Source organism: Chamaea fasciata, unplaced genomic scaffold, assembly GCF_029207755.1.
Source record: "Chamaea fasciata isolate MVZ Bird 193981 ecotype frontalis unplaced genomic scaffold, bChaFas1.0.hap1 SCAF_14, whole genome shotgun sequence".
NCBI classification, from domain to species: Eukaryota; Metazoa; Chordata; class Aves; order Passeriformes; family Sylviidae; genus Chamaea; species Chamaea fasciata.
In genome coordinates, this window is record NW_027094099.1 from 19970170 (window position 1) to 19994516 (window position 24347).

A 24347-nucleotide genomic window follows, 5' to 3' on the forward strand; every position below is an offset into this window, starting at 1 on the left:
AGGACTGTCTCACCTTTCCTGATGAGCTGCTGCTGTGCTCTGTCTTCAGAGTGCAACTTGGTGGAAGGAGAGGACCACGTGGAGGTAAATGGAGCTGTTTTCCCAAAGCCATTTGTAGAGAAGCCAGTCAGTGCTGAAGACCACAATGTGTATATTTACTACCCGACGTCAGCAGGTGGGGGCAGCCAGCGGCTCTTCCGTAAGGTGAGGAGGGGTCTCCAGAGCTGGTGTTGGAACCAACAGATCTGAGACCCGTGTGGCTTCAGGAAGGAGTGTTTGGGCCGGTGATGGGGAAAGGAAGGTTTTGTGTTGGGGAAGTTTAGACCTTCTTAGAATTTCTATTTCAACCCTATCTACCTGGGAACCACAGAAGGACGTATTTTAGTGGTAGTGCAGACTTCACCTTTTCCATCCCCTTGGTGACCTCTATCCTGTAGTTATGGAGCACTGTGTCCCTTTCTGAATTGCATGCTGATTTCTCCTGAATTCATCAAGATGAATTTTTCAAAAAACCTATGTTCCTGTCATTTAACATTAATCTTGCCCTTCCCATTTAGTGTAGCTTGCACACAGGATAAAAGCAGTATCTATTCCTAGATTCCACAGGAAATCTGCCCTTCCTCCCTCCACTTTACCAGTGAACAGTTGCAGTTGTGATGTATCTTTTTTCCGATCAGTTACACATCTGCCATTAGCAATCCTAAAATGATTGTTCCCTTAGGTAAAATACAGATATGCCTCTTGAGGTTGTGTCCAAAGCCTTACTAAAAATGAAAACAATGTCATCCTCGATGTCAGTAAATCAGTCATGGTCCTAGAAGGAAGTTAAATTGGTTGGATTATCACCTGTCATAATTTATTTTCATCTGCATATTACTTAGGTTCCTTACTTCGTAGGTCTTTGTTCGCTTTTTTTAGTTCCATATCCTTGAAGGGACTGGAGACAAATTAATAGTCTAGAATAACTTTTCTCCTCTTTAAAGCCTGGAAAATGACATACCTGCTGCCTGCATTTTAGTCTCTTTTGTCCTCCATAAATAAGTGTGCTGTAATGGCTGGGGGGCCTGAGATGCCAATCCATTAAGTCTGCTAAATTCTCTACATATGGGATGAAACTTCTGCTCTTCTGCTTCCATCTAAGAAAAGGATCCCCGTGCTCTTCCCTGAAGTGTTTATTCTGTGCTCTCAGATTGGCAGTCGGAGCAGTGTGTACTCCCCAGAGAGCAGTGTGAGGAAGACAGGCTCCTACATTTATGAAGAGTTCATGCCTACAGATGGCACTGATGTAAAGGTAAGGAAAAGCCTGGAATGGTGCCTTCTTTTGTCAGGCCTGGGGGAGCTGAAGGTTCAGCAGTTCTGCTTAGTCGTGCTTAGGCTCTGGAATGTGTGATTAAGCTTTGAGGTGCTGACTGTGTAGTTTTGGCCCCAAAGTGGGGAGCGGGTGCTCTGTAGATCACACCAGGAGGAATGTGTGAGACCATCTCATTTCCTTTTCTATGTCTGCAGCAGAAATATCTTCTGGAAGCTGCAGTTAAGTCTTGGTGGCTATGTCAGGTGTAACTCACTCTATTTCCAGGTGTACACTGTTGGGCCAGACTATGCCCATGCAGAGGCTCGCAAATCCCCTGCTTTGGATGGGAAAGTGGAGCGGGACAGTGAAGGGAAGGAAATTCGTTACCCAGTCATGCTGACTGCCATGGAGAAACTTGTTGCCCGTAAAGTCTGTGTAGCCTTTAAGGTCTGTATTTTCTTTCCTGTGCAAGCAGGACTCCACAAATGTCTGATCTGTGTCAGGGTTGGTGTTAAAACTTGTCATTCTGGCATGTCTCAAGCATGGCAGTCCTCCATGCCTGATGACTGTTGTTGGTCCTGCTGGCTGTGGCAGTTTGCTGGGCAGAGGTGACTGGGTAGGCAAGAGGGCCTGCAGCAAATGCCCTCTGGGCTGGCAGGTGCCTGGTGTCCCACATACATCTGAGCATTTGATACTATATCCTGAGCATGCTGCTCTCCATCTGACCTGTGCTCATCCTGTCTTGACTATTTCCTGCTTTTATTTATGTGAAAAATTTGGTCTTATTTTCTTGGGGATTTTTTTTTTCATTTTGGTACTTGTGTTTGGTTCTTTTGTTTGTTTGGGCTGTTTGTTTGTCTGTTTTTTTTTTTTTTAATTTTTTTTTTTTTAAATATGGCTCTGGTGCAGAATGATGTTTTATTTTACAGTTGGGTAGAGTGAGTATGAGTCTAGGTATGGTTCCGTGACATGTTCAGCAGTGTCAGTGGAAGAGGCACTGGCCGCCTTGTCCCACTGCAGCTGGCACCCCATGTCGTTGGGCTGATGCATATTTGGTCTCTTTTCTACCTTGTAGCCTTTTCCATTTAGTGATGGGTGTCTTTGCCTACAGCACTTTTTGTCTGTGCTTGTCAGTCTGGTTCAAAATGATTGCATTTGAAAGGAAGAGCAGGATATCCAGCTCTGTTTCAGGCCTTTAGAGCTCTGGGATTGGCCCTGATGGCTTCATCTGGGGGCTTGTGGTTAGGGTCTTTGGTACAGCAGTGAAGGTGTAAAGGTCTGACTAATGGCATGTCTTCACACTTGGTCCAGGCTTGTGAGGTGCATGGTGTGGAGGATGGCTGTAGCATCAGCAGGTCTGAACTGGGCAGCATTGGCTGGGTCTGTGTATGCCCCACTGGCAGGGTAGCTGTTGTCCCCCACTGCTTCCTGCCTGTGTGTCTAAGTCCCAGATCCTCTGCTTCCTCCTGCAGCAAACCGTGTGCGGGTTCGACCTCCTGCGGGCCAATGGCCATTCCTTTGTTTGTGATGTGAACGGCTTCAGCTTTGTGAAGAACTCCATGAAGTATTACGATGACTGTGCCAAAATCCTTGGGTATGAGCAATCCAAGTTTTGATAAGGTGGTAAGGTAACTCATGGCAAAGTAAAATGAAATGTGGAGTCCTGGTCAGTGCGTCAGGGAAGTCTGCAGGTGGTTCATGTGAGTCATTTGTTCGGCAGGTGAAAGCTTGGCTCTTGGAGGAATGGGTTATTTTCAACTCCTGGAGCTCCTGCCTGCATTGGCATTAGCTGTCTTTGTCTACAGCTAGATGTATCTTCCAGGACTTTTCATGCTAAGCCCAGTTGTGGTTTTGGTGATGTGGAGGAAACTGGTACCCCTTTGGGTTGCCCTTACTAGCCCAGAGTGTGATAGGTGTCTCTGCAATCGACGTGAGGGGAAATTCTGTGGCTCTCTTCACGTCTTTCAGCAGGATTGCTAAGGAGGAGGTGGAGAACCAAGGGAATGGATTTTCTTGTAACTGTTGTATTTTGATTTCTTCCAGAAATATAATAATGAGGGAGTTGGCTCCCCAGTTTCATATCCCCTGGTCCATCCCAACAGAGGCAGAAGACATCCCCATTGTCCCCACAACTTCGGGCACCATGTGAGTACCTGCCATCTTCTCAAAAGGATGCCAGTGATGGCTACATGAGGGACAAAGTGTGAAAAAGCCTGTCCCAGGGCCTGACACCACTAGCAGCATGGCATCCTCCAGCTGCTGTGCTGCTTGCAACCCTGAAATGCCTGTGGAAAGTCTTAGCTTATGCACATGGAAGTTGTGACAGGTTGGAGATTACTTGTAGGTTTGATGAGTGCAGATGAGCAGTAACTGAGGGAATTACAGAAACTGCTTACATGGTTTTCAGAGGGTCCAAATTCTTCATCAGGACAGGAAACAGATCAGGACAGATGCTCTTGCTGGCTGCTACATGGAGAATGTTCATGTTGAGCTACCAGTGAAATAGGTGGAAACACTTAGCTGAAATATTCGTATTACCCATATGCTTAGCAGCCCCTCATTTGAAACCTTTGGCCTTGCTAGTTTTCTAGCATGTAAGGCTAAAAGACCAAAAGCAAAACTTTTTTTGTGATCCACAGCATAGTTGTACACTGGTATGAAACCACTCAGCTTGGTAGTGTCTGCAGAGCTGTGACTCCCTCTGCAGCCATGGCACTTGTGTCTGGTTTAGCCTGGGAGGAATTCTACCCCTGTTGAGGAAAGCAGCTGTCAGAAAAACGGAACTGGAAGAACAATGGGAAGCTATTTCCTGGTAGCAGTTCTAGGGTGTAGGGGCACATTTGTCATCTCTATCTTGTGTTGCCCCAGGATGGAGCTTCGCTGTGTTATTGCAGTCATCCGTCACGGAGATCGCACCCCGAAGCAGAAGATGAAGATGGAAGTGAAACATCCCCGGTAAGAGCCAAGGGAAGAAGGTGCTGTGCTGCTGGGAAGGATGAGGGCCTATTCTCTAAAGCAGGAGCGGAGGGCTGAGTGCACAGGAGGCAGTACCTTTTCCTGGCCCATCCAAGCAATTGCTTTCTGACCAGTTGAGAGAGCCCCCTTTCCCCACAAGGATCCTGACACCTTCTGTGTGAACACTGGAGCAGAGAGTGAAGGTGTGATAGGTGCTGAAAAGGAAAGTGCCCCATTAAATGGGAAGCTAGTATCTGCTTCCTGGTTGTATTTTGAAAAACACTCGTTTTTTCAGAATTTCCGAAGCACAGGGAAGAGCCAGCAGCCTGCTGGTTCTCCTTGAAGAACAGGGACTGAATGCACATGTAGGGATGACCCTCCTTGTATCATTGAAAGAGCAGAAAATGGATTGGCATTCTTTGTTCTTTGTCTGTTCAGGTTCTTTGAATTATTTGAGAAATATGACGGTTACAAGACAGGAAAGTTGAAGCTGAAGAAACCAGAGCAGCTGCAGGTGAGGAAGTACATTCTGGGGTTACTGTGTGGGGTATGCAGGTAATACAGATCCAGGTGCAAGCCTGTTCTTTGGGAGGGTGCAAACCTCCAAAAGGGCAACAGTCTGTCACACAGATGCTCCCTGTCTCATTCTGCACTTTGTGCACACTCAGCTGGGTGACAGCAGCAGAGCAGAACGGAAACTTCTGCTGCCTGATGCCCACACTGCAGGGATGCAGATGACCTGATGCACCTTGCCCACCAGCTGTGGTTGCCTCTGGTGACCGATGGGTCCATGCTAGGGACTGGGGCAATTGGAGGTACCTGCTTGGTTCTCAATAGGGCTGTAGCACAGCATGGGGATGAAGCAAACTGTAGTGTGTAAGTTTGTCCTGCTTGAGCTGTGTCTTATGAAATGACCTGCCTCTGGGGAGTGTCTGCATGGACCTGATGCTGGGTGAAGCTGCCGGGAGGCCTTACAGGAGTGCACTGGTGAGTCTGAGGCAGAATTGCTCTCTGCTTTCCAACAGGAAGTGCTGGACATTGCACGGCAGCTTGTGGTGGAGCTGGGAACTCACAGTGATTGTGAAATTGAGGAGAGGAAATCCAAACTGGAACAGCTGAAGAGTGTCTTGGAGATGTAAGAATGCCTGTCTTGGGGCACTGTGGGTTTGCCTCAGAGCATGTGATACAGAAACAAGCTGTGCTGCTGGTGCCCTGGCCAGCTGGTTCCCAGAGATTGGGGTCTCCTCTGTCCCCTGTCAGTAACTGTACATGAAAGGCACCATGCTCCTCATCTTTTCTCCTTGACATCAAAGCCCTGCTGATCCTTGTCCCAAGTGTGTCTGATGTTTGGCCAAACAACTTCAGACAAAACTGAGCTTTCTTTGCTGCAGGAGAGGAACTGAGGTCCTGTAAAATGAAGCATTTGATATAGTTGGAACAAAACTTATTTCAAATAAAGTTGTCCCGGTGCCAAAAGTTTGGCAAAAAGGAGCTCAGAAAACATGAAAAGATGTTTTTGTCCTCTGGGGTTTTGTTCTGTCAAAATAAAAATATGGTGGTATCGACAACTTTTAAACAAAACCAGGGCTCCTCTCAGGACTGCAGCTAGCTGTGCACAGACAGCCAGCATCGTGTCCACGTCATGTCTCTGGAGCACAGAGGAGGACTTCTTGCTGTGATTCCCTCCTCTGCTCTTTTCTGCTCATTGGAGACATGGTTATCCTCAAAGCATCTGTCAGAGTGGTTTTTTGTGTGATCTCCTTAATCCACTTGTTTAAGATGTAGATAGAGTTTAAAGCTCTAGTGAGGAATGACAATGCAGACTGCTCTTGGTAGAAGAGCAAGGGAATGGATCTTTGAATTTTGTTTGAGGGAGCTCTTTGGCTTTTTGTGGGGGTGTATGCTGGGTCACAGGGAGGTGGCAAAAATCATGTTCCTTGGCTATGGGTGTTGTAGCAGAAAGTCTCTTGCCTGTGTTGTACTTCTGATGTGTACTGCCTGTGGGCCTATGGGCAAAGGTTGGGGGGAGTTGATTTGTTTCAGTTTTTTTTTTTTTCTCCATCCCTGGTGACAGGTATGGACATTTTTCTGGCATTAACCGTAAGGTTCAGTTGACTTATCTGCCTCATGGACATCCAAAAGCTGCAAGTGAAGATGAAGGTAAAGAAACCTGATGGTGCTACCCTGATCTTTAAGCCCAGAGTTCAGGTGCGAGTGCAGCTACCCTACCTGTATAGGCCTCTGGACATGCAAGCAGAATTGGTGACCCATATCTTATCTTTGCTCATATCATAGGAAGGATTGGAGGGATGCCAGTACACCGTGTCTGGCTCTACAGGGCTTGCACTTCCAATTTTGTGAATGTCAGCCTATACCTTCAAAAACTAGTGACTCTGAATTTCTTACTTGCTGATTTGTTTCTGGGGGATTTTGGGTCAGGCTTTGAGTCACTCTGCAAGGTGCTGATGACAACCTCCTCCCATCCTCTCCCTCTGCAAGTTCAGATATGAGATCTGATGCAGTGAATACCTGTTTGTCTCCTAGAAGCTCGGCGAGAGTCCTCCCCGTCGCTCCTGCTGGTGCTGAAGTGGGGTGGAGAGCTGACCCCGGCAGGAAGGGTCCAGGCGGAGGAGCTGGGGCGCGCCTTCCGCTGCATGTACCCTGGAGGCCAGGGTGAGTTTGTCCAGCTACCTCTGCTTCTGCCCCATGGCTGCCAGGCTGCCCAGCCCAGCTGAGGGTTGCTCAGGCATCTGTGGCTGTATACAGCCTCTGGGATTAGTTTTTGTTCTTTTGGGTTGGCATGGTAGGGATAAATAATTCAGGTGGGTTTTGCAGCCAGAGATCCCTAAGCTAACCAAAGAGGTTTGCTGTTAAACTTCAGTGTGTCTTGGAGTGCAACAGCTTTCTTTACATAATGTGCCAGGATTCAAGAAAGACAGGTGGTTCTAATAAAGTACATCCTGATGGAGCAAATACAAAATTTATGAGTGATTAACAAGGAATTTAGGTCAAATGTAGAGAAAAGAGGGGATCTGTCTTGGAAGACAGATAATTCTGCCCTGAGACAGTAGAATAGAGGGAGGTAACTTCTGCATATTTTCTCCACCATAATTCTGTGATGCTGAAAAGCATCTAATATATATGCAAATCAACAAGAGCTGAAAGAGAAAAAAAAAACCCTGCTGAGATTGTCTTTGAGTCAGGAGTATATACAATGGATTGGTCCAGTGAGCCCAGTATTGGATATGCTTGTCTTTGACTTTTATGTTTAGTTAATTCAATTTAATTAATTACATTTCAAATTAATTAAGCAAATTTAAATTGGATTGGAGAAGATTTCCTTCTGGAATAGGAAAGAGTTACCTTTGGTGGAAGAGAATTGGGTCGGGGACACTTAAGCAAGCTGGATATATGTGAACCGAGGGCCCTGATGGTCTGCACCCACGGTGCCAAGGGAGCAGGCAAGTGTCCCTGCAAGGCCACTAAGGATTCTCTTTGAAAGCCTCTGGGGGTGGTGGGAAGTGCCTGGGGGCTGGAGGAGAGGAATTGTTGCTCCTAGCTTCAAAACTGACAAGAAGGAGGGCCTAGGGAAGTGCAGCCAGGTCAACTTCAGCACAGTCCCTGAGCTGGTAATGGAGCAGCTAATCCTGGCGATCATTCCTGGGTGCATGAAGGATAGGCAGGTGACTGTGAGTAGTCAGCATAGATTCACAAAGAGAAGTCATGCTTAACCAACATAATAACCTCCTACAGGGAAGTAACCCTTGTGCTTAGATGAGAGTCATTGTGAGCAACAGCTTTGTAGACTTCTGCTCCATATGGCCATTCATGAAGAGAGAGAGATCTTGTTTTGCAGGGAAGTGCAATGTTCCTGGGTAGCATTTGGTGCCTGGCAGCTTTGCCAAGACATACATCTGACTTCTGGCTTGTGCCTGTCCTTGTCTGTCAGGGTGTTTCTCTGAGTTGTGAGCTCAGAGCTGGGAGTGGTGTTCCTGTCTTGTCATGCAATGTGACTGGGTACTGTGCAAAATTGCCCTGGGATTCCAGGTAGCAGCAAATAGTGACCACTGTCACTGTCACTATTTCTGTCTTTGGAGGTCAGACTCAAGTGCTGCATGAGTTACTTTCCTCCATTACTGTTCTGACTCCTGTAGTTGACTCAGCCATAAAAAATAGACTGTCATTTTGTGCCATGAGGTAATTGTAGCTCTACAGGATCTGTTTTGGAAACTTCCCTGCTGAACCGCCCTCCCTGCAGTTCTTGGGACTGCAGGGCCTGCTCTCATGCAGAAAACAAGCAGAAGGAAGTGATTTTTTTTTGGTGCATCTTCATTCTGCACCAGAGTATTCAGGCTAGCAGAACTACTACAGGCTGTTCAGTAGTGCTTGCTGCAGAATTTGGGCAGCATCAGACTTGACTGGTGAATGCTCACTTCTTTCCTCAAAATTAACTTTCCCAGGTTAAGCAAAGCCTTTCTTACATTTTTAGTCTTTGAGTATAGCTACATAAATGCTGCCTATGCAAGTGACTAATTCTCTACATGACTTTGTTACTGCAATAAATTTTGTTTGTCTAAACCAGTATATTCAGCTGATAATTTTACAGGTGTGAGAATATGAATTTTGTGTTGTCCTTGGTTCCAGGTGATTATGCTGGTTTCCCTGGCTGTGGCTTGCTCAGGCTGCACAGCACTTATCGCCATGATCTCAAGATCTACGCCTCAGATGAGGGGAGAGTTCAGATGACAGCAGCAGCTTTTGCAAAGGTCTTTCTTCTTTTTTGGGCATCCATTTGTTCTGTTTCATTACTCTTAAAATATGCCGGTTCTAAGGGAAACTGTGATGAGGTCTTGTGATGAGGAAGGAGTTTTCCTAGGATTGTGCCCCTCTCTGTTGGATGGACAGGGATACACTGTGCTAATAGCAGGTCTATGGGGCAGTACTGAACATCTGGTGTATCTGCACACACCTGTCACCTTAAATGTCCTGTCCAGGACAGGACTCCGACTCAAGAAGGAGTTATGTATGGATTATTGCTGGTGCTTGATGTTAGAGCACACCAGGTGTACTGCTGAGTATTCATTGCCTATAGAATTAATGTTTCTGGGGTGTCTGCCCAGCCAGGGGGGTTATTCCTTGCCTGCTGCATTTAAAAGGGGAGTGAAATGTCTTTGGTGCAGTGTGGGGTGGCGACTGGGGAGAAGACACGTTCATTCGTAGCAAAAGCCAAGGGGAATCCTGCAGTGGCCTTATCTGGTCTTCAGAGCTTTCACTGTATTAACATTTTCAAGCAAACTAAGTTGCTTGAAAGTTGAGCCTGCTCAACAGTTGCCTGGACAAATCTGGGGCTGCTGCAGGCAGAGCTGTCCTTTCCTTGAACAGCTCTAGAAGCATGCCAGAGTCATCTCTGAATGAAGGGAATGTTGCTGTAAAACTGCCCTTCAAGGACAGTTGAGATTTCACTTAGAGTGCCTGAGTTCTGGCCATGAAACTACCAGAATTTTTGTTGCTTGGGTTGCACAGACCTGAAATCTTGTCCTGTGTGGTGTGGCTTTAGGGTCTGCTGGCCCTGGAAGGAGAGCTGACCCCCATCCTGGTACAGATGGTGAAAAGTGCCAACATGAATGGTCTGCTGGACAGTGACAGTGATTCCCTTAGCAGCTGTCAGCACAGAGTGAAGGCACGACTACGTGAAATCATGCAGAAGGATGCTGAGTTCTGTGAAGAGGATTATGAAAAGGTAAAGCACCAGTGTGGCTTCATTGCCCCCTGTATCTGGAAGGAGAATAGCATTGCTGCAGTGGTTTGATGTGAAGTGTGTGGTATGTGAACAGTGGTTTGGTTAATTTGAGATCAGTTCTGGTCAAAATGACAGGATATGTATGAAAGTATGCAGATCAATAGCCCTTGCCCTTCTTTGAGTGACATTCCTCAGCGTTGCTCTGCTGTCCCCTTCAAGCACTGTTCATAGTGCTTTCCTCTCCCTTCAGAATTCCCAGTTCCTTCTGTTCTTGTGAGTATGCTAAAAGAGCTCCTGCATGCTGCTCAGATCAATTCCAGCTGCCGTGGGCAGGGAGTCTGCCTCACTGGATTCTAGATTCATGCTCTGTGCCCATGTGAACAGATCTTTTGGTTACAAATTGTTGTGTGTCCTGTCTGATAGCTGATAGGTTCTGATATCTACAAGGTAGAGAGCAGCAGAGTAGAGAACATGGACTGCTTCTAGCACAAAAACCACTGAAAGCGCTATTTCTACTTCCCCAGCAAGTCCACAAAATACTGTTTTTCCCAGGCTCTGAAATGTGATTACTGGACTGAAATCCTTCAGGATTTCCTCTCAGGAAGGGCACATATTTATCATCTCAAAGAACTGCTTAAAACGAAGCCCTTCTGCTCAAGCACAGAAGGTGCTATTGTAGGCGGAGGGAGGTCTGATCTGATGGGAGCAGTTGTTTACTCCCTCTGAGTTTGATCCTGAGGAAGATTTTAAGACTTATTCCTAGGAATAGGCCAGCTTATTGTGCTCAGCTGGGAGCACAGCTTTTGTCCCAAGTCAGAAAGCAGTACAACTGCAAAAGGCAGGTATTTTGCGTTCCCAGTTTGTGAGGACTAATTAATCTCTGCTGTAATCTTCTTTCAGCTAGCACCTACAGGCAGTGCTTCTCTGCTCAACTCCATGACTTTTATCCAGAACCCAGTTGAGGTCTGTAACCAGGTGTTCACCCTGATTGAGAATCTCACCTCCCAGATACGAAAACGTCTAGAAGACCCAAAATCTGCAGGTGAGCAACAGAACTGAAAAGGGGCTGGAAGATATTAGTTTATTGGTACATCTTCAGAGCTCGCAAACACCACTAGGGCTTAAGTTTGTCTTAGCAAAGAAACTGTGAAGTGTGATTCTGTACGTGCTATTGATGTGGAAGGCTCCGCTTTCAATTACTGTTAAAGAGAGCTGTAATGTAAAGGAAATGATATGTGCATCTTGGTTTAGAGTAAATGTAAACAGCCTGTATAGCCTGGAGAGGAATGCCTGTGTTTTTTCAGGCCTTTTCTGGAAATTGTAAATAGCAAGTTTTTCAGTCACAGTTTGCTCATCTCAACTTTCCTAATAGCAGTGCAGAAGTTTTACAAAGGCATCTTGGGGACCTGCCATGGGATTTATGACAGACCTAAGCAATAAGGCAAACGGTTTCACTTTTCTCAAGCATTTCAGAAGTAGCCTGTTGCTGCAGGTTAAAACTCCTGCAACAGCTCCAGTGACTTTTCCAGACTAGGACTCCTGTGGGTCACACAAGAGTTGGAGCGCTTTCATGCTGGGAGAAGTCAATCACAGCTCTCACTTGAAATCTCTGCAGCAATAACCAGGGTTTTGTGATTCTGTGGTTCTAAGATGTGAATGTGGTTTGGTGTTCTCTGCGTTTTAGACCTGCAGCTGTACCACAGTGAGACTTTGGAACTGATGCTGCAACGCTGGAGTAAGCTGGAGCGAGATTTCCGCATGAAGAATGGGCGCTATGACATCAGCAAGATCCCTGATATATATGACTGCATCAAGTATGATGTACAGCACAACTGTGCACTGAAACTGGAAGGCACAACTGAACTCTTCAAGCTCTCCAAAGCCCTGGCAGATGTGATCATACCCCAGGTATAGCCTGTATGATGATGCTTATGGTGCCAATTTCAGTCCCTTTGCCTTTGTGTTTTGTCTTGATTCTCTTGCAATTAACTCCCAAGGCAGGGTATCACAGTAGGGTGTTTCTCAGATCTGTCTTAGTATTTGTATAAGGCCAAAATTATTTATGACTTGAAATGTGGCAGGACTGGGCTTCCGATTGAGGATTCTGGCAGGGTCAGAGCAATGAGCAGCTGGTGCAGCAGCTTTTCCATGTTCATTGTAGTGCATCACAGCACAGCTCCATGCTGCGTGTGTGTGCCACAGCAAGATTCCATCCTCCTCCACATGCAGGGTTGTGGAAGTGAAGGGAGATTTCTTTGATAACAAGTTTGTTATTCTTGTTAAACTAGGACTTGTTCAGTTTGCAATGTTGAGTTGTTTCTTGCAAAGTTTAATTTATATGGGATGAGTTTCTACAAGCAAGGTCCAGCTGCCCCTGTAGAGCAGAAGTGGTTTAAACTTTTTAAAGTGTTGTTGGTGAGATGCAATCTGACTGTTTTCAGCATAATACTGCAGTTTTTATCTTTGCAAATAGCAGTTGTTGCTTTAATGCTCATGCTATCTCAGGGTATAAGTTTGCGTGTCATGAGTTCTGAGATTTGCTCATGGTACTTGCACCTCTCAGCTGTTGAAAGAATATTGACAGTCATGTGCAGACATAACTGGGGTTCTTGGAAGAGTCTCAGTCCTCTGTTACCCCCTGTAATACATGGAAAAGAAAGTGAAAAGTGTTGAGTGATATTTCTCTTCCTGTCCTTGCTTAACCAATGGTGCTGCAGACTGGGCTGTTGAAGTTAAGTGGCCTTTTGTGAAGAACCTTTATGTGAGGATGTGGCAAAGAACCAGGACTCAGGATATCTGTTGTTTTGTTCCTGCAGGAATATGGGATTAATAAGGAGGAGAAACTGGAGATCGCTATTGGCTTTTGTCTTCCTCTCATTAAAAAGATCCAGATGGACCTCCAGAGAACTCATGAAGATGAGTCTGTCAACAAACTACATCCGTTGTAAGGCTTGTGCTGCATGCTGCTGGCAGTGGGGAGGGCAGCTATGGAGCAGGGGGTGGTTCCTGTGCCAGAGGAGTGTACTGTTGTGGAAGGAGGTACTGAGCATACACTGAAGGACCCTCCAAGAGGAAGGCATATTGGTGCTCCCAGAACTAGAAGGCAGATGGAGAAGGCACATTGAGACTGGTGTCCGAAGCACAGGGCCACAAAGGCTTGTACCCATTGTAGCTGGATGGGGATGCCTCCTCCCTTTCCTTGCACTGGCCCCATGTAGAGTGATGAGCCACCTACTATGTGTCTGTTAGGATTCCACAAAATTTGTTGCTCCTGTGCCCAGTGCTCTCATTATTTGTTCTGTCCTGCTGCCTTTGACATTTCCCAGTGTGGGGTTGTGTCATTCTGTTAAGTGTACAGAAATGCTGGTGTGTGATAGATGGGAATTCATTGGCAGACAAGTAACTGTAGGCTGATTTTGGTTTAGGTACTCAAGAGGAGTTCTGTCACCAGGTCGCCATGTTCGAACACGGCTGTACTTCACCAGTGAGAGCCATGTGCACTCCCTGCTCAGTATCTTCCGCTATGGGGGGTTACTGGATGTAAGTGTCCCAGCAATGCTCACAGAGTAGGCCTCCCTACTTTTTTCCAGTAGCCTTTTCCAAGGTGGACAGTGTATGTTTGTAGGTTGCCCCTGAAGCCAGCTCTCTCACTAATGCTGTGCATCAGTGGTGTCTGGCCAGCTCCATCTCTGCTGTGTTTGCATGATGCAGCTTCCTGCCTTTCTGGCATGGAGGAGGATTGTTCTTCCTCAGTGCCTCTCTTGCTTGCACAAAGACATGTTTTTTCCAAGATCTGTCCTGCTATTTTCAGGAAAGCAGACCACTTACCTGTCTAGGAGAGTAGCAGTATGAGGCAATGGGGATGAGTGAATTTCTTCCATCCTGCTTTCTTCAACTCTTTTAAGAGTTGAAGCTTGGTCCTGTATTTATAGTCTTTATATCAATTCTAAGTCAGTAAAATCAGTTTTTTTGCAGAGGAAGTGACTTGAGGTTGCAAATTCACAGGATGTGCTCTCTACCAGAGAGGCAGATGACACATTTTTAGGGATTAATTCATCCAGCTCACCCTTCACTTGCTCTCTCTTCACCTGCTTCCTGAATGAGTTGTCATGCAGACTCTGAGAAAAGCTCTGCTTTACTCTTCTCGAGAAGTTCTCTGATTTATCTTCCCATTTTTAAGCATGGTCTGAAATGCCTTGAGAGTTTGGGCTTGCTTAGCAGGCATGATTTCTAGTGTCTGTGGCAGCTTATCATATCTATAGACAGTGATCAGAGAAGTACCTCTAAATCACCCACTGAATAAGATGTTCCCTTTTTCCCTGACTCAAGTGCCCAAGGATGCCATGTTGCCAGCACAGGGATATTGGGCTGCCTCTGAGTTCATTGTAATGAGGGTTCAGTTCATGTCCATCAACATGGTGATTCGCTCCACTGCATCATGGGTGGCACTTCAGGTGTGACCATTTCCTGGCAGTGCTGGGAGGCAGTGAAGGGTGGGCTGTCCTCCTCTGCGGGTTCAGAGTGTCTCCAGATTTTTCATTCAGCATCAGGTAAAGGTATTTCATTTGGTCCCTTATTGAGCACAGGTTCATTCCTTGTGCTCCTTTTTGTAGTTTGAGAATGGCTGTGTGTGGGAACCTGCTGTGGGCTTTGCTTGTCTCCAGTCAGCGTGGCACAGTGGCTTGCAGCTCAGATCTGCACATGGGTGGCGTGGACAGCTGTAGCGTCCCTCTGTGCAGCTGCTCCTCACTGCAAGCACCCCACCACATTGCCAGGTCATTTCTTCATGCAAGTTAAGCAAGGTTCTTTTGTCCTGACAATGTTACCTTGTGGAGAGAGGAACTCTCTCAGTCCCATTTCACTGAATGCTGCAAGGTGTCTGCTGTTGCTTATCCCATGCGACTGTTTATGTGTATATATCAGGAAAACAAAGACCAGCAGTGGAAGAGAGCCATGGACTATTTGAGTGCTATCTCAGAGCTGAACTACATGACCCAGATTGTTATCATGCTCTACGAGGACAACAACAAGGTGAGGGATAGAGCAGTAGGATACAATGCTTCCTGCCGCGTTGCAAGGCACAGTCCTCAGAGATGAGTTCAGTTGCAAGTCTGTAACTTGAGCTCTTGCTGCTTGTGAGCAAAGACAGATGGATCATTAACACAACTGCTAGTTTTGAGTTCATGTGGGAGGCAGTGACCCAGTTAATGCTTGTTACATGTAAGCAGAATGTCACCCTGAGCAGTAATACCGAACTTATGTAATTAATACTATTTTAAAGCATTTCTTAGTGCAAAATTATTTGCTGTTTTTGAGTATTAATTGCAAGTGAACAGTAGGAAAAAATAAATAAAACTGAGTAATATTTGATTTGTATTTTTCAAAAATATCTAGAAAATATCCAGAAATTCCACATCCATAAACTATTTTCTATTCTAAAAGTGTGCCTGTATAGTTAGGGAAGTGTATACTTCAGTAAGTGTATATTCAGGAAGTAAAGAGAATTGTTGAGTAAACAGCCGGAATGTGGGAGCTGAGGGTGTTGGCTCTAAGTAGGTTTGCCACCAAACTTCATGTCCTGATCATAAGACCTTGTGACTTAGGTCTGTGCTGCAGGAGGTTGTAGTGGTGAGGGGAGCAGCCCCTTACCCCATACCTTATGGAGTTAGAACCTTGTATTCACAGAGCTGGTGTGAGCTTCTGATGTTAGAAGTGATGCTTGTCAAAAAACATGTGACTAGAACTCTCACGAGTGGTGTGGATATGTCAGTCAGTCAAGATGAGTTTATATGGGTTTATATCATTAGTGCCAGATACTGTAAAAGCTCTGGCTTCTTTAAAAAAAAGGTTAATGAAAAATTGTTATTAGAGACAGTCACTTAAATCTTGGAACAGCCTGACTGAAGGTCCAGGAGGTACCCAGGCTCCCCCTGTCCCGGCATTGTGCTGGGTTTGCAGCAGGAGTGGGTCAGAAGGGGCTGGGGTTTAGGAGGGTGTGGGTATATATATAAATAGAGTCCAGTTCTGTTATACTCCTCTGTGGCTGTTGTCCCAAAATAGCAACAGTCAGAATGCCTCAGCTATGTGCTGATCAGGGCTGTCCTTTTGGATGGGACGAACCTGGAGCCATTCTGTTCATGCTTGTTGCTCCTGCTTTCCCTCCAAAGAATGGACCTGGGATGCGTGCTGGCCTGCACAGTGGAGCGGGACCTTGGCCTGTGCTGATGGTAGGATTAACTGAGTTTGGCTTTTTACCTATTCCCTGTGACATGTGTCCACAGGACCCCTCTTCAGAGGAACGTTTCCATGTGGAGCTGCATTTCAGCCCTGGCGTCAAAGGCTGCGAGGAGGACAGGAACATACCCACGGGGTTTGGATTTCGGCCGGCCTCAGCAGAGGTAAGTGGACACCTGGGTAGGAGCTGCAAGCCCCAGGGGACACTTGGGCACTGCCCTGCTCTGTCCGGCCCTGCTGCAGAGACTTGCTTGCTGGCAGTGCCCACAGGGAGCTGGCAGGTCGTGTCCATGTCCCGTTTGGGTTCGTCAGGGTGGCTGCTGGGACTGTGGGTGTCTCCTGAGCTTGGCAGAGCAAGAGATCCAAGCCTGGAGCTGGTGTGGGGCAGCACGGGCAAAGGCCACATGCCCGTAGACATGAGTGGAATGTTTCCTTACGGCAGAACGAGGACAAGAAGGCAGACCAGGGCAGCCTAGAGGACCTCTCGAGCGAGAAGGGCAGCGATGAGCCGGACCGCGCTCGGCAGAAGTCCCCACAGCCCTCCGAGCCGGTCAGCATCCAGCGAAGGTCGCCGCTGGTCAGGAACCGCAAGACGGGATCCATGGAGGTAACCCTGCTACTGGCACCCCTCCTTCTTGCAAAGTCTTTTTGCTTGGTTTTGCTTTCCTGGCATTTGTTTTAACATGCCAGAGTCTGAGTTGACCCTGGCAAAGGATGTGCAAAAGGTAAAGGGGGATGTTGTGGAAGGCAGACAGACCTCTGAAACTCCTCCTCACTGAGGAAGGACAGGAACACAGGCCAGAGGAACTGATGAGGAAGAGCAAGTAAGGAAATGCTTGAGAAACACAAGCATTATTTGGATTACATGCTCTGTAGAGGCACTGGTGTAGCCAGTATGAGATTACATGCAACCTCACCACCTAGTTATGGTGACGTCTTTGCCTTCTGTTGGGCTCCAGCCTTTGCCTTTCACACAGGCAGCTCCACATTTCTCATCCCTCCAATCCATCTGAGATCTCGTGCTGATCAAGGGTCCCTACTCACTGGTGGATTCATCCAGGATGTTTAAACTGTCAGGACTTAGAACTGTCCCATTCACTGATCCGGTGAAGTAACAAAATTGATTTTACTGTTCTAACCTCTCTCCTTTCAGGCTGTTCTGTGTCACAAGGCCAGTGTCTCAGTCAGCAGGTGACTGGTACCTTCAGAGTACTCTGGAATTGTCCCTCCTTTCAGAGAGGTTTCACAGGCATTTTTGCCATAAGTTTTCTGAATCAGAAAACAGCAGAGTTAAAGTTTGAGGTACTTATTAGCTGTCTTCCATCGCTGTATGTTACTCACAATATCACCTCTGCGTGCAGCACTCAGAGGGTCTTTGTGATAGGCACATACTGAGTTAAAGGGGATATGATTTCCTGCTGCTAAAGAAGGAAGTCTGTGTCCCAGGGATCTCAGGAAGAGCTTAGGGAGAAAAGATGCTCACTACATGAGTCCCGTCTTACTTTTCAAATTTCCACTGTTCCACAATCCAACAAAATCTTGAAATTAAAATTGAGCATTCAGTGTCACAATCCTAGCATATGACTACCTTTGTGCTTCTTGAAAATGGTGATTTTACGGAAGAGATATACCTTTCTTTAACTTCAATTGATGTATAAAGGTAGCAGTGGGTGACTTGGAGCATGATGCTGATTTATTACACTGTGTCTTTGCAGGTGCTGTCTGAATCTTCTTCTAAATCAGGAGGTTATCGCCTCTTCAGCACTTATTCCAGGCAGTCTTCTGAGATGAAGCAAAGTGGATTAGGTACTGTACCTGACCTGTAACCAGCCTACTCACTTGTACCTCTCTATTTCCGTGGGCATTAGTCTGTCTCCACATACGCATCTGGCTTGAGTTCCTTGTACGTCTCTGTGTGTTTTGCGTTTTCTCTCAGTGTTGCTGTTGAGACCTCTGCAGAGGCTGTCTTAGTCGGTACCTTTTGTGTACAAACTTCTCCTTCAGCTGCTATCAGCAGAAGATGCACTTTTCATCCTTTCCAGTACGGGAGCAACAGGGCAAACTGGCTACCTGCGGGCTTGCCTCTGCCTCTCTGTTGCTCTCATTTGTTACACCGTTTCTCAACTTAGAAGGAAGAGATTATTTTAGGTGAGAACTAGTGTGCTTTCTGTTCTGCAAAATGTCAGTTTACATGCAAAGCTGTTCTTGATGTGAGACTGTTCTGTTTCTACCTTTGCTTCATGAAGATCTGTTGTATGGAACGGATGTGTCACAAACAGAATGTTTGATAGTCCTCTAATCAGGCTGAAGTCCCTGGTCAGTCATTCTTCTTTTGGTAGTGAGTGGAAGAGAATATTTCAGGGCACTTGACATTCTCTGTCCTTGATTGTTCCATTCCATGTCATCCTAATCTAAACTATGTCTGAATAGTTGGAAATCTTCCTGAAATATTTTTGCTAAAGCAAGATCTATTTTGAAGCTGGAAAAGCTGTCTTTGCTGTCTTGAGGTTCAGAGATGGCTGTGCAACCTGTGTCTTGAAGAGAGGAGGTGATAATGCCCAAATCATGCCCACTTTCTTATTCTTTAAAACCATCTTAGCATTGTGGCATGGCTGCAGACTTGCAGTAGTGCTGACTCATCACTCTGTTATATGGACAACCTGCAGCCAAGAGACTTCTGAAAGGCCTGCTCATTTCTTTGCCACTTTTGAATGAGCAGCTTCTTTGGAATCTAATTATTATCAGGGAAAGAGAAATTTCTTCTGAATGGTTAGAAAGTATCCCTGGAGTTTGCCTGCTATGTTTCCAGCCAGCTGGAAAAATCTAAATAGGAATGACTGATGCATATTATTTACATAAAGGGACAGTAGCCTTGGCCGTGGTAATTTTTGAATGTGTTATTTCACTTATCTCTGCCTTTCCCAGTGCCACCACGAGATTCAGTGAGCTGTGACACACTGCTGTGCTTAGGCTTGAAGAAACCTGTGGCTACTTTGTGAGTCCATATGGATGAATATGGGAATTTCTGAAATGGCACTTATTCGAGAAAGTGTATCTGCCTGGAGAATTACTGAGTACATCAAATGGTACTGAAAACTGATTTTACTGTTTGGATGTGCAACTACCAGAAGGCCTGTGCTCTGGAAAGCAGATATTACAGCCTTTGGACTACAGCCTTTTCCAGGTTTTTGAAGAATGTCTGTTTTGGCAATAGAGAAGACCACTGCTTTTTTACACCTTTGTACATTACTGCTTCTCCTTCACAACAAAATCTGAAATATGATCCTGGCAGGTTTAATTTCAGAATCTTCCTTAATGTGCCTTGCTGGGAAGCTTGTGCTGGTTATTCTCCCACCTGTGAAGCTCTGCAGGGACAAAGCCTTGGGTAGGAACTGGTAGATCTGATCTGTGACATAGACCTCCAGCCCAGCCATTGTTCTCCTCTGTAGAATCTTGCCAGTACGGAAGGACTGAGTAAGAGAGACCGGTTGTACCACACCAGCTTGTTCAACAGTTGGTGATAAGGGTATCTGTGTTTCTGTGAGTTTTTTTTCACCTGAGGCCTGCTATAAAGAACCATACCTGTACAAGTAAAGCTCTTCAAGGAATTTTCCTGATTCCTTTCCTGGTTGTTTTTCAGAAATCTAATTTCTTGCCCCTTTTGGATTTGAAATGTGTTCTCTCTCTAAAAGATAATACGGAACTCTGTAAGCTTGAACTTTGGGTTTAATACTTGTCTCAGCAGCTGTGTTATGAGGGGGTTCATTCAGGTACTACCTTCTGTTTCTGAGTTTTCTGAAGCTGAGCGTTCCTCCTGTTGCCTGACCTTGTCAGTCAGTGCCTGGCTGTCATTATCTCTGGAAAATGGAATATCTATCCTAGTGTAACCTCAAATATGTAGGCGTGCAAGAACAGGGAGCACAAGAGAGCTGCTGCAATAGCTCTGCCTTACTGCCATACCTTCCAGAATGGTGCCTCTACTGTAATTTAAAAAATGAAATTCCTCTTTTGAAAATAGCTGGCTGCAGCTTGCTTTGTCTGTGCTTTGGAGTGTGGCACGTTTTTCTGGGCAGCATCAAGTGCATTGCTGTGGATTGTTTGCCGTAGTGTATGTGCTTCCAGCTTGAGGAGCCTAGGGATGTTTTGGTACCTTTCTTTGATTACAAGAGCCCTTCAAAATGGAGTAAAATCACTGCTGGCTGCTTGAGCAGTAGAGGTGATGCACTGCCAGTGGCATGAAGCCTTGTGCTGAGATTCCCAGAGGGAAACCAAGAATGACTATTTTTAAACATCTGACACATTGAATGAACATAAGACAATTAAATGCTCAGTAAATATCCAGCACATGCAGTAATTTCTAGCAAGTGTAAATCCAACATGTAAATCCAAATGGCCATTGTGTTCTTTAGGATATGTGAGTGTGTGTGTGTATGTGGTTACTTTGGGTACAGCGGTCTTCTGGAGTTCTCTGTAGACAATTGCTGCTGTCCCTAAAGTCATCTTTGTAAATTATCTGCTGGCTTAAGGCAGAATGCCTCTGTCTGCAGCAGGAGAGGAGAAACACTGGGGTATCCTTAGTTTAGTGATTAACAGCACAAGATTGCTCAAGATATGCAGTCCTAAAAATCTGATGCTCCATTTTTATCTGCCAGTAAATGAATCTGTTGGGTGGTTTTTGTTGTTTGTTTGTTTTTAAACCATGGAAGAGCAATTAGGTGCATCATCCTGTCTGATGCATGATAAAATTTCATTTTCATTCTGACAGATTCCAGTTCATGCTGAGCCAGCACTTTACAACAATTTAAGGCATTGGGAGGAAATTTTCTAAGGCTTGTGTATCAGTGACCCTGCAGGCAAGAGTTCTTTTATGTCCAAGGGCATGTGTGTGCTGGTCTGTGCTGTGGAAAGCCACCAACTGTGCCACAGTGGGGGAGCAGCTGCAGTTCAGTGCTACTAGGACCCTTTTGGTCACACAGGAGCAGATCTCCTCAGCTCAGCCTGAGTTTGTACAAGAACATTTCAATGGTCAGGATCTCTGTGTTTTCTCCAAAGAAGCTCTGGCTTAAGGATCTTTGCAGAAACAGAGCTGGGGTCTCAAAGAGCAATGAGTGGATGTGTAGCAGCAATGTGTCCTCACACCAGGGAAGGCTGATGGCATGATAGGCTGCATCAGCTGGAGTACAACTGTCCAGCTGAAGGGTTTGGCTCTTTCTGTCTGTTCACCTCTCATGAGTGCCTGAAACTCTGCTGTGCTGCCCTGGGCTCCCTGGGGCATGGAGAGTGTGTGTCAGGACTGTGAGCCCACTGGGGGGCAATGGAAATGGATGGGAAGCCTGGAGCAAGTGGCATGTGAGGAGAAACTGAGAGCCGTGCTTGCTCAGCTTAGAACTTGTGGGGACTGGAGACCTTAATGCTTTTTCACCACCTAAATGGGAGGTTGCAGAGGGGACAGAGACAGACTATCTGCAAAACCGCGTGCTGGTTGGTGGAGGACCAATGAACTCAAGTTGCAGCACAAGAAGTTCCAATTAGCTAGGAGGATCAAATTTTTCACCCACCATGAATGTGCCAAATGTTAGAGCAGGGGCCCAGAAAGGTTATGAAATTTCCTTTCTTGGAGGTGTTGACAACTTGATTGGACAAACCCTAGCAAGCTGATCCGCCTTGGTCCTGCTGGGGTGTTGGGAAAGTAGCTTCAGGCTCCTTCCAACGTAAATCGTGCTTTGACACAGTATTTTAGAATCAAGATCTGCTTCCAATGTAGGCAGGATCTCCACAGCAGTAACAGTTGCACTGTTCCAGATAAATACTATTAGACAGTGTTGCAGGCTTTTTACCCTGGCAGACTAGGTGGTACCAGATCATTCTGCTTGTCTCTGGAAGGCTTTTGTATGAGTATGAGCATGTTGGTTTGAGCAGTCTGTATTGCAGTACAGAATGCAGCAGGATGACTGTTTAGCAGAGAATTTACAGCCCATCAGTGGCTGTGTCTGACCCTTAATAAGGTTTTGTCTCAATTACTTTCCTCAGTCAGTTGAAAGAATCCTCTTTCAAATGCCTGGTGTTCCCTAAATATCACTAAGTCAAGTCAGTCTTGGGAGCACAGTGCCTTAGAGAAGCAAAGCCGAAGCCCCAGGAATCAGGTTGCCCTCCACTTTGCATGCTTTGTTCCTTGACACTGAGTAGGCAAAGTTCTGTGCTGTGTGCACATCTGGTGCTTTGCAAGGCTTGCTCGTGGACCAGTTGCTCCTATGCTGGAGCAGTGAGACATGACCGAGTAGAGTATGTCTGTGAGGTGTGAGTTTGTGAGCACAAGCCCTCTGGTCACAGTACTTTCTCTGCTTGACTGGAGATGAATCCACACTGGCTGATCCACAGATCAGTTCTTTCCTCTCCTCACTGACCTACACAAAAAAGAGCTTTCCATAGAGAAAGGGCAGGAGAGCAGAGCAGTGAACTATGTGGCATGAACATCAGTGGTTCAGCATCCTGGCTGTTCTGACATCAGTGTGTAGCTTTGCTGACTGAAAGGGACAAAGATGTTCCTCTTAGTTCAGGGCAATAAAACCAAACAGAAGTAAACCCCTGGATAGAGTTAGGAACTTTCCTGGTGCTGAGGTTTTGGGCTACCTGCTCTGCATTTGGCACTGTGGAATTCAGAATGGAGAACACAGCCTCCCCGTGCTTCCAGACATCTTGTTTTTTCCTGAAATTGCTTGTGAAGTGGCCAGTTCATTCTTCATCCTTTGACTAACCCTGCTTTTCTGTAGTTGCATGCAGTGGATATGTGTTACTAACACCTTCCCTGCCTTTCCAGGGTCACAGTGCACCGGGCTGTTTAGCACCACTGTGCTGGGAGGCTCCTCCAGTGCCCCCAACCTCCAGGACTACGCACGCAGCCATGGCAAAAAGTTTGCCAGCAGCCTGACATACAAAGACGGTATGTGTGTTCCCTGGCAGCACGGTGGTACTTTGTGGACATTGGTGTCTCAAGATGTGCCTGTGGCTCAGACTTGGACTGCTGAAAACATTGACATTTGAATGTATTCATCACATCTACAATGACAAATTTTACCGTATCCCAAGAAATCACAATCCTTGCTAAGAGCAGACATTGTGAGAGGAGTTTTAGGCTGATGTGTGTTATTGCTGGCGTCTGATTTTGTTCTGCTGTTGTGAAGGGGGATTTCTTGATCTAGATATTAAATAGGTTTGTCCTGGTATGGAAATCCAGCAGATCACATCATCTTCCTTACCTTGGTCATCTTGCTGATGCTGAATGAAGCTCTCTTTGGGACAATAATCCTTGCCCCATGGAAGGTGGAGCCGTCCCAAAGACAGAATGAAATGCATGGGCATGGATAAGGTGGACACTAGAGCGAGGCTGAGCATGTAGCAGAGTCTGAGGTATCTCTCAGGAGGCAAGGGCAATATTCTTGTAAGGTGTGGGGTAAGTGAGTTGCTTGGATGAAGTACTGCAGAAGGACTGGAAAGTCTGGTTTCTGTGCAGCTGTGCAAAAACTGCCAGAAAGGTATCCAAGACAATCTGGTGAGGCATTGGGGCCAAAGTTACAAACGTTGCTCTATGCCCATGGGTGCAGGTGCTGCAACTGCACCCTGACCTGCCAGCAGCACTTGGTGCCATGTGTGGGGAGCAACAGAGGGTTGTTGGGGCACAGGGACAGACTGGGCTGTCCTGGAACAGCTGGAGGTGTAATGCACAAGTGCTAGTGTCCGCTGTGGTCCCAATAGGAAAGACACTAATTCAGACTCTTAAGTACTGATTCACATACCATTTGTTGGGGCACTGATTTGAGGAGCTCCATGGGCAGGGTCTGCACAGCATATTCTGCCAAGGTTGGAAATCCACCTAAAGTTTTCCCAGAACTTGGCTGGATGGATGTAAGGTTGCTTGTCTTGGATGTCTTATCTTTTTGGTGTTTTAATCAATACAGAATCTGAGTCCCGTTCTTAGTGGGATCATAAGGAACATTAACATTACTGGATTTCAAGGTGGGAAGAGGATGAAGGCAGTAGTTTGGGGAAGACAGGAGATTGGTTCACCTGGATTTTTGTCCAGTTTTGAGGCAAGGAAAATCGCCTAGCAAATCAGAATGGAAAGATTGT

At 46.2% G+C, this 24347-nt stretch overlaps 1 protein-coding gene across 10 annotated transcripts in view; it reads left to right on the forward strand.

Moving 5' to 3' along the window:
• The window catches only part of PPIP5K1 (diphosphoinositol pentakisphosphate kinase 1), a 44389-nt gene that overhangs the window by 7079 nt on the left and 12963 nt on the right, over positions 1 to 24347 (forward strand). For 6 of the 10 annotated variants that reach the window (XM_066195966.1, XM_066195967.1, XM_066195969.1 and 3 more), the window contains 21 exons: positions 50 to 204; positions 1190 to 1291; positions 1577 to 1738; positions 2764 to 2885; positions 3335 to 3436; positions 4160 to 4246; positions 4685 to 4760; positions 5272 to 5381; positions 6321 to 6406; positions 6791 to 6919; positions 8891 to 9012; positions 9804 to 9986; positions 10887 to 11028; positions 11671 to 11894; positions 12803 to 12930; positions 13412 to 13526; positions 14910 to 15017; positions 16268 to 16384; positions 16663 to 16827; positions 17936 to 18026; positions 23038 to 23160. In XM_066195966.1, the coding sequence (XP_066052063.1) occupies positions 50 to 204; positions 1190 to 1291; positions 1577 to 1738; positions 2764 to 2885; positions 3335 to 3436; positions 4160 to 4246; positions 4685 to 4760; positions 5272 to 5381; positions 6321 to 6406; positions 6791 to 6919; positions 8891 to 9012; positions 9804 to 9986; positions 10887 to 11028; positions 11671 to 11894; positions 12803 to 12930; positions 13412 to 13526; positions 14910 to 15017; positions 16268 to 16384; positions 16663 to 16827; positions 17936 to 18026; positions 23038 to 23160 (2649 nt within the window). The remainder of the gene's footprint in view (positions 1 to 49; positions 205 to 1189; positions 1292 to 1576; positions 1739 to 2763; positions 2886 to 3334; positions 3437 to 4159; positions 4247 to 4684; positions 4761 to 5271; positions 5382 to 6320; positions 6407 to 6790; positions 6920 to 8890; positions 9013 to 9803; positions 9987 to 10886; positions 11029 to 11670; positions 11895 to 12802; positions 12931 to 13411; positions 13527 to 14909; positions 15018 to 16267; positions 16385 to 16662; positions 16828 to 17935; positions 18027 to 23037; positions 23161 to 24347) is intronic. The other 4 variants (XM_066195970.1, XM_066195975.1, XM_066195973.1 and 1 more) reach the window with 2 other exon arrangements.